Source organism: Cucurbita moschata, unplaced genomic scaffold (assembly GCF_002738365.1).
Source record: "Cucurbita moschata cultivar Rifu unplaced genomic scaffold, Cmos_1.0 Cmo_Scf00004, whole genome shotgun sequence".
Taxonomy (NCBI): domain Eukaryota; kingdom Viridiplantae; phylum Streptophyta; class Magnoliopsida; order Cucurbitales; family Cucurbitaceae; genus Cucurbita; species Cucurbita moschata.
Window position 1 is genome coordinate 4,134,358 of NW_019268520.1, and position 13,423 is coordinate 4,147,780.

The 13,423-nt window shown below is 31.1% G+C and overlaps 1 protein-coding gene across 1 annotated transcript; it reads right to left on the minus strand.

Moving 5' to 3' along the window:
- Window positions 1-3,083: 3,083 nt before the first annotated feature.
- On the minus strand, window positions 3,084-4,549 carry LOC111441334 (zinc-finger homeodomain protein 9-like). The gene has a single exon (XM_023078281.1). The coding sequence runs from the start codon at window positions 4,241-4,243 to the stop codon at window positions 3,368-3,370; it is 876 nt and encodes a 291-aa protein (XP_022934049.1). The 5' UTR covers window positions 4,244-4,549; the 3' UTR covers window positions 3,084-3,367.
- Window positions 4,550-13,423: the final 8,874 nt, after the last annotated feature.

The following is a 13,423-nucleotide window of genomic DNA, read 5'->3' on the forward strand; positions in this document are numbered from 1 at the left end:
TTTTAAACAAAAAAGGGGGGGGGGGGGGGAAATAAGAAAATAAAACAAAATTATAGGTAGAAGTTATATTAGGAATAAAAAAAGGAATTTTGGTTTATAATTTGTATTTTTTGATGATCTATATTTTGAAAAAAGATGAATTAAATGAAAGGGAAGTGATGTGTGTGTGTGTTGTAATGACATATTAAAAAGAAATTAATATTTGTATTTATTTTCTCCACACCACATGCTATGCATATATTTTGTTAGCTTTTGTTGGTTTTACAAATTCTCCTAACTTTCTTTCTATTTATCATCAATTTTATCACATGATTTTTGTCTATATTATGATTTCTTTTATTTCCCCGTAATAATATTATTATTAATTGAGAGGACTTAAAAGTTTTTTCTTTTAACACTTTGATTTGATTTATCACCGTTCCTTTTCATTTCATACCATTCTTATGCAATTTATATTGGATTCCAATCACATGAAAACCCAAATTATTAGATTTGTATTTCAGGTTCAAAATTTGAAATTCAAATTCAGCTTCTAGATACGAGAGGTTAAAAATGATATTAAAGCAGAAGCTAGTGAATATGTGACACTAAAGTAAAAGAAAGGTACATGAAATAGGGTTAGAGGAGAAATCCAACAGTAAACGGGCATCCAACAGTACGCTTTTATAACGTGGCAGTTGACTGGAGAATAACAGGCTGACGAGGATTCCACTTGGACCAAAAGGAATATGACACGTGGTGATTTGTGTTTGAATAAGAAAAAGGGGGAAATTACAGGCTGACGAGGATGAATATGAAGACAAAAAGCGACGCTCTCAAATTTTCTCATTTCGAATTATTAAAGAAAATTTAAGTAAATAAAAAGCCCACGGCCACTTCGTGAGCGTAAAGGCGCATGTGATGCACGCTCCTGGGGCAATGCCTTTAGGCGCGTGAGTAAGCGGAATTTTTTACTCTTCGTTTCGCTGTACTATTTTTGGGCGAGGCATTCTTTTCTTCCACCATTTTTACTCCAATTCGCGATATTCTCTTTTTTTCTCACTTTCATTTCACATTTGAATTTCATGTTCTCTGATTCTTAACGCTAACTTGTTAGATCGTAGGTAGAATAATAAGCTCTTTCGAGTTCAATCGAGTCTTAGATATACATACTATAAAGAGAGTAGGTTGCGACCTCTATGTCACTCATGTGAGAACCGAAACATACAAGTGTCATGATGCAACCAAAAAATACGATACATTCGTAACACTAAACTAGATGCTACCATAGACGTATTTATGTCTACGTTCACTCCCATTTCATACTTTTTTTCATCCTTCTCTCAATTGATATTAAAACACAATATTTTGCAAATTAAAATCAATATTAGGTGAGAATGATAAAACTAAACAACCCAAATAAATTGTCCTCTTAAGTGATGTAAGATTAGACTCCTGTCGAATCCACGCCTGTCCAATCATGCAACTTTTGAAGCATTTCACGCTTATACTTGGATATATATTTCACATAATCAAATATCAATGATTTTATTTAGGAAAACAAGATTGGATTAGACTTGATTTGTATATATCCACCCCCACATATGAAATTTTGGGAATCTACCTTCACGTTGATCCATTTTGATTTCACCGAAACAAGAGTTGATCCAATAGACTCATGCTTAGAATTCGAAATACAGGTTTAGCATTTGAGCCCGGAGATTCCCCAACACCCATACAACATAGTCACATTGATTACTGTCATACACTAATATAAGGGTTACCCAGCATTTGTAGAAAGAAGAACTGTCCAAGTTTGAAAGTCCAAAAAAGAGGCACAAACTGGTGAGCACGGGTAATGAAGAGAGGGGGTTGTGTTGTGTAAGGTTCACAACTTTCTAATCATGGAACTGGAAGGTCTTAGTGAAGCAATAGGACACTTATAAACTTCGAATTATAATTATAATTATAAACTCTCATCCCCACTCCCTAATTATTATCTAGCCTAACTTCTTTGCCTTTTTTGAACGCTTGGAGAGAAGTTTTCACATCCTTATAATAAAGAATGGTTAGTTCTTGTTTTCAACCGGGATCTGATGTATGGTAGGTAGTCGAAGAGACGAGCATGGGGTATGAAAGCAAAAGAAAAGCACATGAAAACAGCTGTATCCAAAGAAAAAGAGGGTTCCATGGCTTCCGATTTAGTAGCCCTATCAACTTTATTGCACTTCACCAACTTCGGATTTGGTACCTCTCCCATCTTTTTCATTTTTTAAAAACCTTTTTTTAAATACATAAATTCCATCATTAATAATAACATCCTCCACCATTTCATTCCTTAATACAAAGAATTTAAATACTACTTTATGTTTCTAAAATAATAATAATAATAATAATAATAGGGAAAGAGATGATTAATTAGCAGTTAATGACCAAAAGATTAAACAAAGCTTAAAAGTGATAATGCAAATCAAGAGACAAGACACTTGAAAGTACAACTCCCATCATCATCATCATCAACCTTATTATTTAAATAATGTACATAAATAAAATATAGTATCTAAGATTACCTTAAAAGGGAAGTTTATAATATGAAACATATTATAATACCACATCCCAACATTAATCAAAAAAATTAAATAATTTGTTATATAATTTTATGGGATAAAAACCCCAAACGCTAACAAACAACAACAAAGATTGCTATGCCTTTGCTTGGTTGTTTGCTCTTTGAGGAATATTAAAAAGGCGTTCCCACTTTTGCTAATATAACCCTAAGCTTTCATATATTCTCAATTAATCATACAAATTATTCCATAAATTAAAAAAAACAAGAAAGAAAAGAATACTGTGTTGTTCAAATCCTTGGGATAGTCTGGAATAATTTACAGGAACCAAAACGCTTTCTGCTGCTTTCTCGCAGACACAAGATAAGAAAAAGTCTCTCTCCTCTTCTCTCTCTCTAAATCTGATTTAATTAAAATAGTAATAAAATTGAAGATCGAGAATTGATTTGCTTAATTAGCGATACTAATTATGATTACCTGATGATGGGTTTGTTTAATTATTAAAATTTTTGAGATTAGGAAGAAGAAGATGATTATGTGGGTAATTGAAGTGATTAGTGGTGGTGATTGAAGGGTTTATGATGAACTATGCATATATTTCAATTCCAAGGTGATGTTCTGGTTAATTTGATGGAAAACAGGATGAGAAAATATTGAAATGTAATTAGAAAATGAACTTGAGAAAATAAAAGAGGGCAAAAAAGAACAATAAAAAAAAAAAAAAAAAAAAAAAATNAAAAAAAAAAAAAAAAAAAAAGATGCTTACTCTTCTATCTCTGATACTCTCTGCTAACATCCATCCATCCATCAATTTATTCAGATCAAGATGAAGAAGACGACCCATTTGCGGCGGCGTGTGGCTCGTTGCCGCCGTTCATTTTCTCATCGCCGTCGCCGTCGCCGTCGCCACCGCTGCCGTTGGTGTTCTGGGTGCCGTCTTTTTTCCCCAAAGTGTTTTTGTTGTTGTGCATCCAAACTTTGAGAACGCCTCTGTCTACTCCGACGTTGCTGCAGAATTCTTGGATCATATCCTCGTCTCGTTTTTGAATCTTCCAACCCACTTTCTCTGCAAATTCATACATTTTTTCCTTTTGATTTTGAGTGAATTTTGTTCTGAATCGCTTTCTCGAATTGGGGCTTGGAGTCAGAATCGAGTGGTGGAATCCACCGCTGGCGTTTTCCGGCAGTCCGCCGGAAAGGGCAAGAAGCATGTGGGGAGCTGAAGGGTAGTAGGAGGAGGAGATCGGTGGAGGAGAGGCAGAGCTTGGGCTTCGATTTGCTGCAGGTGGCGGTGGGTGGTGACGATGGTGAGGTTGGTACTCAATGATATGGGTTGTCGTCGGGGTGGCGATTGAGTCCTCCGGCTCACGGCGGTGGAAATTCCGGTGGCAGCCGCAAGCAGCGCATTTAAGGGAAGTGGGATCGGAGGCGGTGGCGGTAGAGGAAGGCATGAACTCGCCACAGCCGTCCAAAGCATGGGCACCTAAACTGGCGGCGTGATTCTTGAGGCATTCTTTGTAGACGACAGGCGGTGGGGTGTTATGGTGGCGCTTGAGGACACCGTTGGTGAAAGGGTGAGATTTGGTGGTGGGTTGGATTTTGATGGGTGTGTCGGTGTCTAATTCAGGGGATTTGACGGGTCCTCCGCCGGTGGTAATGGCGGCGACGGCGGTGGAAATCGCAGGAGTCAAGTCCATGTCTGAAACATTTAGTGTAACTCAAAGAAAAAAAAAAAAAAAAAAAGGGGAATTAAAATAAAGAAAAATGAAACACCCCTTTTAAAAGAGCCTGAAAACCCTTTAGAAGAAAAAAGAATTAAAATGAAAATTAAAAATTTGTAGAGCTTGAATAAACCCAAGTGGATGATTGTTGGTGGAGAAAATTGGGAGAAAACAGAAATTTAGGGAAGCGCTGGGTTTGAACATTACAAGTCGGAGACCAGAAACCAGAGAAATGAGAGACAGAAGAAGAAGAAGAAGAAGAGGAAAAAAGGAGATGATGATGAGCAGTGATGACTGTTGATAATAATAATAATAATAATAATAACAAGTTTTATTTTATTTTTTATTTTATTTTTAAAAGATAATAATAATTTAAAATAAAATAAAAAAAAAATCTGGGGTTGAGTTTTGTAAACCCAAGTTAAGTTTGTTAGTTTTTTAAACTCTAACTATGGTTTTGTAGTGTGTGGTTAAGTTTCAGAGAGTGGGGTCCACTTGGGGTTACATCTTTCTGTATGTGTAATAAATAAAAAAGAGGGGATTTTATTTTTATTTTTCTTTAATTTAAAATAAAAAGAAAAGAAATAGAGAAATAATTCACCGGGTTGAGGGAATTTATGACTCGGGGATTATGGACCCAGTTGACTCGGTTAATAATTTTATTTGTGTATTTTTATAATTTATTTGTTGTGGTGGTTGAGTGAATTTTGGTCTCCTATAATTTGACTGCGTTTGTGTGTAATCTGTTTCTTAATTTTGTCAACACCATGGACCGCTTTTATTGCACTTTTTCCCCTTTCCTTTATTCTTTATTTATTTTTCTATCAATATATTGTTTTTATTTATTATTATTATGAATTTGATTCCTATGAATTGGAATGATTTTGTGAAAGAAGAAATTTTATTTTTTAAATAAAACATTTTTTTTTATAAATACTTCAAAAAAAATTCATAATTTTAAGATAACTTTTAACCTTCTCGGTTTAAATATGCATTTTTTTTTCTACAAGTTACTCCCAAAATGGTAGTTTTAGTTATTCTTGTAATTTTAAAATTTTTAATATTATCAATATAGTAAAAAAAAATATTTATTCATCTCTTATTATTTGGTTCAATCCTTAAAAAAAATTATATTCTTACGAGTTCGAGAGCAAACTCAATCTTTTCCACAGCACAAAATTGTGTAGGAATGCACCACAACTTTCTATCACAGTAAATTTACAATTTGAGCACTCACAACTATTTTCTTATCGTACCAAATAAGAAAAATAAAATTGGAAGCTTAGAGAATAAAAAGGTTTTACAAACTAAGATTGAAGAATCACATTTTAAAATTTGGGAAGCTCATTGGTTTAAATAGAGAAGAAACAATGGAGAAAAAAAAATTAATATTGATCATGGTTGAAAGAGAAATGGAAGGTGAGATTAAAAATAAATAATAAGATAAAATTTCAAATTTATTTTTATATATTTTTTAATATAATAATACAATAATACAAATGAGTAACTATTAGATTTATAAATAATTTTATTTAAAAATATATTGAAAAAAAAAAAACTCTTTGTTCAAGCGTCCTATTTGATTTGTCCATTATTTTAATTTTACTGTCACATCATCAAATCAGATATTTTGTCTCGACTGTAATTTTTTTATTTTAATTATGATTTAAATGATTAAGAAATCATTATAATTGTTATTCTCAATTTTACTAAAATTTGTTATTAATTAAAAGTAAGTTTGAACCAAACATCAATAATAATAATAATAATAAAAGCCAACAATAAATACAAAAGTTAAAACTAGAATTTGGAGTTATAGTGGCAACTAAATTTACTGAAATAACAAAAAGAGGATATTTTATAAAATATTGAATAATAATAGATGAAAATCATGGGACGTGTCATGTTTCATTAATGCGCGTGTATAAATTCGAGTGAATTTATGCCCTTCATTTTACTGCAAAAAAAATCTCTAATGAAATAATTTCCATATTCAAGAATTGGAAATAATTTTTTTTTATAAATTTAAGGATATAATTAAAATCATTTAATAATCTAAAATTAATATTTTCAACCTTTTCAAAATATAAATTTGTGAATAATAAATGGATGTAATTTTCAAAACAATTAGACAGCCAACAAAGAAAAAATAGCTAGTTTTCAAAATATCTATTATTTTAGCCTTTTAAATTTCAACTATACATTTTTATTAATATATGTTTATATTTTAGTTGATTTTGTCGTTATAAAACTTTACAAAACTTTTAATTTTTTCATTCCCTTGGTTGTCGATGTTATGTTGATATACATCCATGGTTTTCAAACATTAGGATAAACACTATTTATTAATATACATAAATTCCAAATTTGACATAAATGTAAAAATATATAGACGATGATTTTTGTTTTTTAATTTGTTGGAAAATATATAAATATTTTTATTAACATAGTTGCAAGGGTTAAAATTGTAATTTAGAAAGATGCTTAATTATTTATTAAAAAAGGCAACATCATTTTCGAAGGGACCTAAATTATCATCAAAAATCTTAATTATTCTTTGGGCAACGTGGAAGGCGAACGACCAAAACTATGGCAATAGTTGTAACAAACGAAAAAAGAGAATTAATAATAATAAATAGTAATTTTCATGTGGTCAAATATATCCTTGGAAAGCTATGATATTTACACAACGGGACGGACATATGTTTGTCTTCCTTAATCTCCACATTTAATTACAATCCCGCCTGTTTCGTACTTATCAGAACTGATGGCACCTCTTCCACGTGCCGTACACGTGTGTCTCAATCCTCATCCTACGCGCCACGTGTCCTTCCACTAATTCAAATAAGTCAATGTTAATGGTGGATTGGAAAAAGTCAAATTGAATATAATAATAATCATCAATAAATATCCTTCTACTCATTAATTAATTAGGATGGCCTTTAATTTTGATTTTTGTCCCACTAACTTTCCAAATTTTCTAAAATATCTGCTTTAATGCTTACCAAAGAAAATAAATAATTTTGTTTTTAGGTCAATAAATTGGAATATCAAATGTTAACTTTTTCATTATTTTCTACGAATTGATAATATTTTATTTTTAAATTTATGAGACAAAATTTCATGAAATGATTATGATGTCAAGTATACAGTGCTTAATACATACGCAACTTAATTTTTTTTTTCTTTTATATTTTTTTAAATTTTAATTGTTAGGTCAGATTTTCACTATTTTTATTATTTTTTGAATTTTTTGAATTTGAGAGAAATATTAAATGAGTGAGTATTAAATAGAAAATTAATGGTAGGATCAAACTGACAATTTTTAAAAATTGAAATTCGAAAATGGACGTTTTGAATATTTTTGGACCACTTTTTAAGAAAATAAAAACAAAATAGATATTTCTGAAAACTTTTTTTTTTAAAAAGAAAATTAAAATTAGAAGAGAAATTGAGGATTAAGATATGGCTGCGTGCGACGCACCTTATGGAGGATCGTAGTGATGAGAGATAATAAGCCGTTAGATTTGGCACGGAAATTTGCGGGACTTAATTGGAATTATTTGATTGATTGATTGACTGGATTAATTATGTTGACGTCATCAAACCAGTGAAATTTCAGCTATGGTTTTATTATAGAAAAGCGTGCAAAGAGAACGGTTGTATTGAAACTCACAAATACGATAATTTATTGCAAACAAATTCGTACTTTTTTTAAAAAATGGTTTAAAATATAATTTTAATTCATTTACTCTTTCCTTTTTTCATTTGTGCATTTTATATCTCTAATAAATTTACAATTTTAAAGTATAAAATTTATTTTTATGATAGTTCATAAACTTTATAAAAGTAGTAAATTTTTTTTATTAATATTCTTAATTTTAAAAAAATATATGGATCCATATTTCTTCACCGCTAAATTATTGTGAGATCCTACGATCCCACGTTTGTTGTGAAGGAAAACAAAACATCATTTATAAAAGTGTGGAAACCTTAGACTAACATACGCATGTTAAATATTTGAGTAAAAGTCTAAAGATGACAATATCTGTAGAATCGATCAAGAACGGAATAATTGGAAGGTAGAAATAAAAGAAGGTGAAATAAAAGAAGGGATTATATTATGAGGTATTGATGAATATGGCTTGAAAAACAAGTTATGAAAAAAAATGGTTGAGGATTTTGTGAGTGGTAACACCAAAGTAGTTGACAAACCCACATGGGGATTCATATTTTCAGACAACTTCATCATCATTTTTATTTTCTTTCATTTTTACATCAATTTCCTCCTCCTCATTCCTCATCAATGTTATTTGCAGACCTTCACATGCATTCTGCCCTACATTTTCCCTGTTTTTTTTTTTTCAAACAAATTATTTTCAAAATCCAAATCAAATTCGTCGTAGCGATTAATCACTGTCTGTCATAGTTCAAAATCTTACCTTCCATGTTATGTCGTGTCATTTTATAAATGTCGTGTCATTTTATATTTATATTTATGTCGACAGTATTGTAGAATGTCAGGTCATGAATTTAATTTAGCATTCTAATTAGAAAATGTAAAGAAAAGAAAAAATGAAAAAAGAAGAGGGGAAAAGTAGAAGGGAAGTTAAAAGGACAAAAGGGAGGGCACCTGGCGTGGATGTGGGGCAGGGGGTCCCTTGGAAAAGAAAAGGGGAGGAGGAGGAAGAGGAGGAGGAGGAGGAGGAGGAGGGTGGAGGTGGTGGTGGTGGTGGTGGGGCTGTGCATGATGATCAGAGGAGGGTCCTGTAACAAGGACAGGGCACCCTACACATACCTAAACCTAAACCTAAACCAAAACCAATTTTCCATTACTTACAAGAAGAGGGGACAGCACAGCCGACAACCTCATTCATTTTGATTTTGTATCATACTTCCCTGCACTTCATCTTCAACCTTTTCCGATGTTCTTTAACTTTCCCTCCTTTCCCTTTTCATTTCTTTCAAATCTCTCTCTTTTTCTTCCTTATATCCTAATCAAACCCTAAATCTTCTCGAAGAGAAAACAAAACATTCTTTACTAGAGCATGGAAACCTCTCTCTCTATTATACATGTTTTAAAAAGACACTGCAATGTGCAAACATTTGGTATAAAAATATCTCCCTCACTACAAATCTTAGAGAGAAGTCCGAAAGGAAAAACTAAAAAAAAACAAAAACATTCTCTTTTTTTTCTAGAACTTTGAGGGAGCTCGAAAGAAAAATCACAAAGAGGACAATATCTTGTAGTAGACACGTTTTAAAAACTTTGAGTGAATCCGAAAGAAAATTTTCAAATAGGATAATATGTGGTAATGGTGGGCTTCAGTCGTTACAGAAAAATTTGTTCAACATTAAATTTAAAAGTTTAGGAATATATTAGACCTAAAGTTGAAAAAGTTATAGTTTTTTTTATGTAATAGGAATATTTTATTGTTTTTTCACATAAATAAGTCTAAGATATATATATATATATATATTTTACTCACTTTATTTCCAACTAGCTTTTACTTTCTATAAAGTTTTCTTTTTCATTTCTTACTTTTTTTAAAAACATCCCAACAATAGTCTTACTTTTGTAGGAGAAGTTAGAAACAAAGTGTAAATTAGTAAATAATAATAATAATAATAATAATATTGGTTATTCAAAATACAAATTATTAGGGGAATATATGAGATTTGGAGAAAAAAAAAAAGGAGTAATAATATTTTAGGGTAAAGTATTTAAAAATATTATAGTGTTGTTTGAATATTGAGTTGTAAAAGTGAAAATCTCTTAATCAAAAGCCACTTGTTCACCAAAATGTGTACAAAATTACTTAATTTTAAAAAAAAATTCAATCCCTCATTTAACGCGATTTAAATATTTTTAAGCATTAAGAACACATTTTATAAAGACGTAATTTTAAAAGTCTAAATTGTTACTAAAATAAACCTGATGAACAAGGAGTTTCCTTTATAAATAGTCAATCATAACTCAACAATTATTAAATAAAGTCATGCCTAAACCGAACGAACAAGATTTAACCTAAGATGTATGGCAATTGACATTAAATTTTGGTGAAAGTGAGGTAGTAGTAATTAAAAAGATGGAGAAGTAAATGAATGAATATTAGTGGGTGACAGCAATGGAGATCCTTTTGTGGTAGGTTTTATGAGTAAAGAAGGCAACCCTAAATACAACACTAGCTTAGCCTTTTCCTTTCTAGCTTACCCATTGTACTTATAAATGAAAAAAATTAGAATCCAAAGATAATATATGGCAGCCTTACCAAAAATTTCCATTATATACTCTATCCATCAATGCTAAAACATGAAATCATTCCTCTACGAACCTAGAACAAGGGTTCGTAACGGTTTACGTTGTTTTCAAATCATATCGCTCAAAATATTCATACATTCTTAAAATCTATGCAAACATTAAAGTTTTGTGAGAGGAAAACATTTGAATGTTAGGTGCAAAGTGGAGTTAAATTGACAAATTCAGCCAGAAAATGGGCCCAAACTTTTCGGCCCGTTAAATGCAGCTGACCCATCTAAACAAGTGTTTGAACGGGCCCATGGAGATGACAGGGGCCTTAAAATGGACATTTTGTCTCAATAGAGCATACGAGCCCATTAAATAACTAGGCCCAGGCCCATGTTGAATATTTGAAAGAAAAAAAAAAAAGGCGAAAGTATTATTTGATTAAATAACTACGCAATGATTTAAGGCATAGAATATTGGGAGAGGGGAGTGTCCATGTGAAGGAACAAAAGCCACCCACCACCCACATGCATTTCAAACCCTTCTTCTTTATCCTTTTTCTAAATGCATTCATTAATACCCTCAACTTTTTCAACTTTATTACTTTTAGCAATTAATTACTTGAATCCAACAAATATATGAATTTGAATTTAAGCATTATATATATATATATATATAGTTTATGGAGATTGATTGATTAATAGAAGGAAAGAAAAGGAAAGATTGTCCAAGTTGGGTGTTGGAGTGTGGTTGCCAGTGCCACCCCAATTACTTGCGAGGGACTGTGTCCATGTGAGTATCTAATGCTCACCACATGCATCCCCTATTTTTATAACAATTATATCATCTTTGATGGGATGGATTTGGCCCTTTCACTCTCGATTATTTATTTATTTTTTCTTTTTTAAAAATATTTATACTCAAATATAATTTCTATAAATTTTAAATTTTATTAAATATATGAAAATTAAATTTTTTTATTTTTTTTGGAGGATATTTGGAAGAAGAGATCCGGTGATTTTATTGGGTATTATTTTATTATAATCTCTGTCTCTCTCCTCTTTTCTAATAATTGAGGATTCGGTTCCTCACCGACAACCCATACCCTCCCTTATTTTAATTTTTTTTAATTTACAAAAATAAAAAAAAACATATCCATCTTGAAAAATAGGTCCTTTTTTTTTTTTTTTCCTTTTTATGTGTATGATCAATACTTTAATTCTCGATTATTATATTTTTGTTTAATAATGATCTTGATTTGACATCTCCAACATTTGTCTGCTTTTCTTATGTCATGTCACATCCCTCCGTATAGAATTACATTAAAAAAAATACGTTCAAACATAAAGTTTTTATAATTGAGCCATTAAAGTAATGTAATAGTTATTCTATGCTCCTAGTTGCTTTTGTTAAGATGTGGTCACAACTTATTTATGCATCATTCATTTACTCGAATGTTACATGCACACTAACTTCAATCTTGGTTCATCCTTAAACTTACTAGGAGAGGTAATACCATTTGTAACGAAACATGCCAGGATTCAAATCTAGGTTCGGCACTTGATAGCTTTGACATTATTTTGCGTCCGCTGCAACATTGTCACTTCAACTATTTCTTAAGACTAACGTGAATTATTTTAACATGTTTTGTATCTACAATTTTAAAAAATTAAATCATGACTATTTGGATTTGACATTTTTATTTCTACAAACAGAAAGATATATGTGTTGATATGTTTGGAGACGTAAAATATAAATGGCAGCCAAAATTTATTAGTTTGTAGTAATTATATTGATTAATGCAATAAATAAGTATATGTTTTACCAAGTAATATGGCCCCCTTCATTTAACCATATCCTGCCACCACTCAAACAATAATACCCTAAAAGCTCCTCCACTTTAGAGGACTGCGTTTGGGTACACCACCTTGTGCCAACCAATAACTAGAGGACTGATTTTGATGTGGTTCAAGAACCGAGTTCGGAGTTAACATATATTATCTTTTTTGAGCTTTAACTTTCAGGCTTCCCCTCCCTCGAGGTTTTTAAAATGGGTGTAGTAGTAAGAGGTTGTCACACATTTACAAGAAATTTTTCGTTCAATTCACCCCTCTTTTGGGGCGAACGACCTCGCTGACCTTCGTTCTTTTCAACTTGATGTAGGATCTAGTGGTAGGTTCTCATATGATCTTTTTATCTTTTGACACGTGTCATTTTAAAATGAAGGAGAGGTGTCGGTGAATGTATGGGATAAAAAAGAAAAGAAAAAAGAGGAAAAGAAAAACTGGGAGGGGCCCACGTCATTTACATCTAACAAGCGCAAAAGTATTTCGGTCAAACAGATTGATTGCTTTGCAGCTTTTTGTCACGTGCTTATGTTACCCTTTTTACCCTGCAAACACCAAAAAAAAAAAAAGAAAAAAAAAAAATTGAATTAAGGGTGTAAAAGATAATAAAACTGTAAATTAAATTGTTGCATAAAAAAATTACAATATATTTGATTAAAAAAATATAAAAAATAATTTATGGGTTGTTGGTGTTATAAGTACGTAGAAACATTTGCACATGGGGTTTATGAAATTAGGGAGATCTACGGATATTTGTTTACAACTTTTTGTACTATAAAATGGATGATCGTATTGAATTAAATAAGACCATCTCCATGTGTATCATTATTATGTATGGCACACTATGTGTAGCTTAAATACGAATGCTCAGTGAAGGGCATGATTTGTATTATTCCCCTTTCTTTTTACTTTATGTTATTATATAGTTTGAGTCTTATTATATATATATATAATTACAAACTTGATTAAGAAAATAATTCGAATTCACGCCCTTTCAGGAATCAATGCCTCGAGAAGAGGAAAAAATAAAAGAAAAGTAAAAAAAAAAAAAAAAAAAAAAAA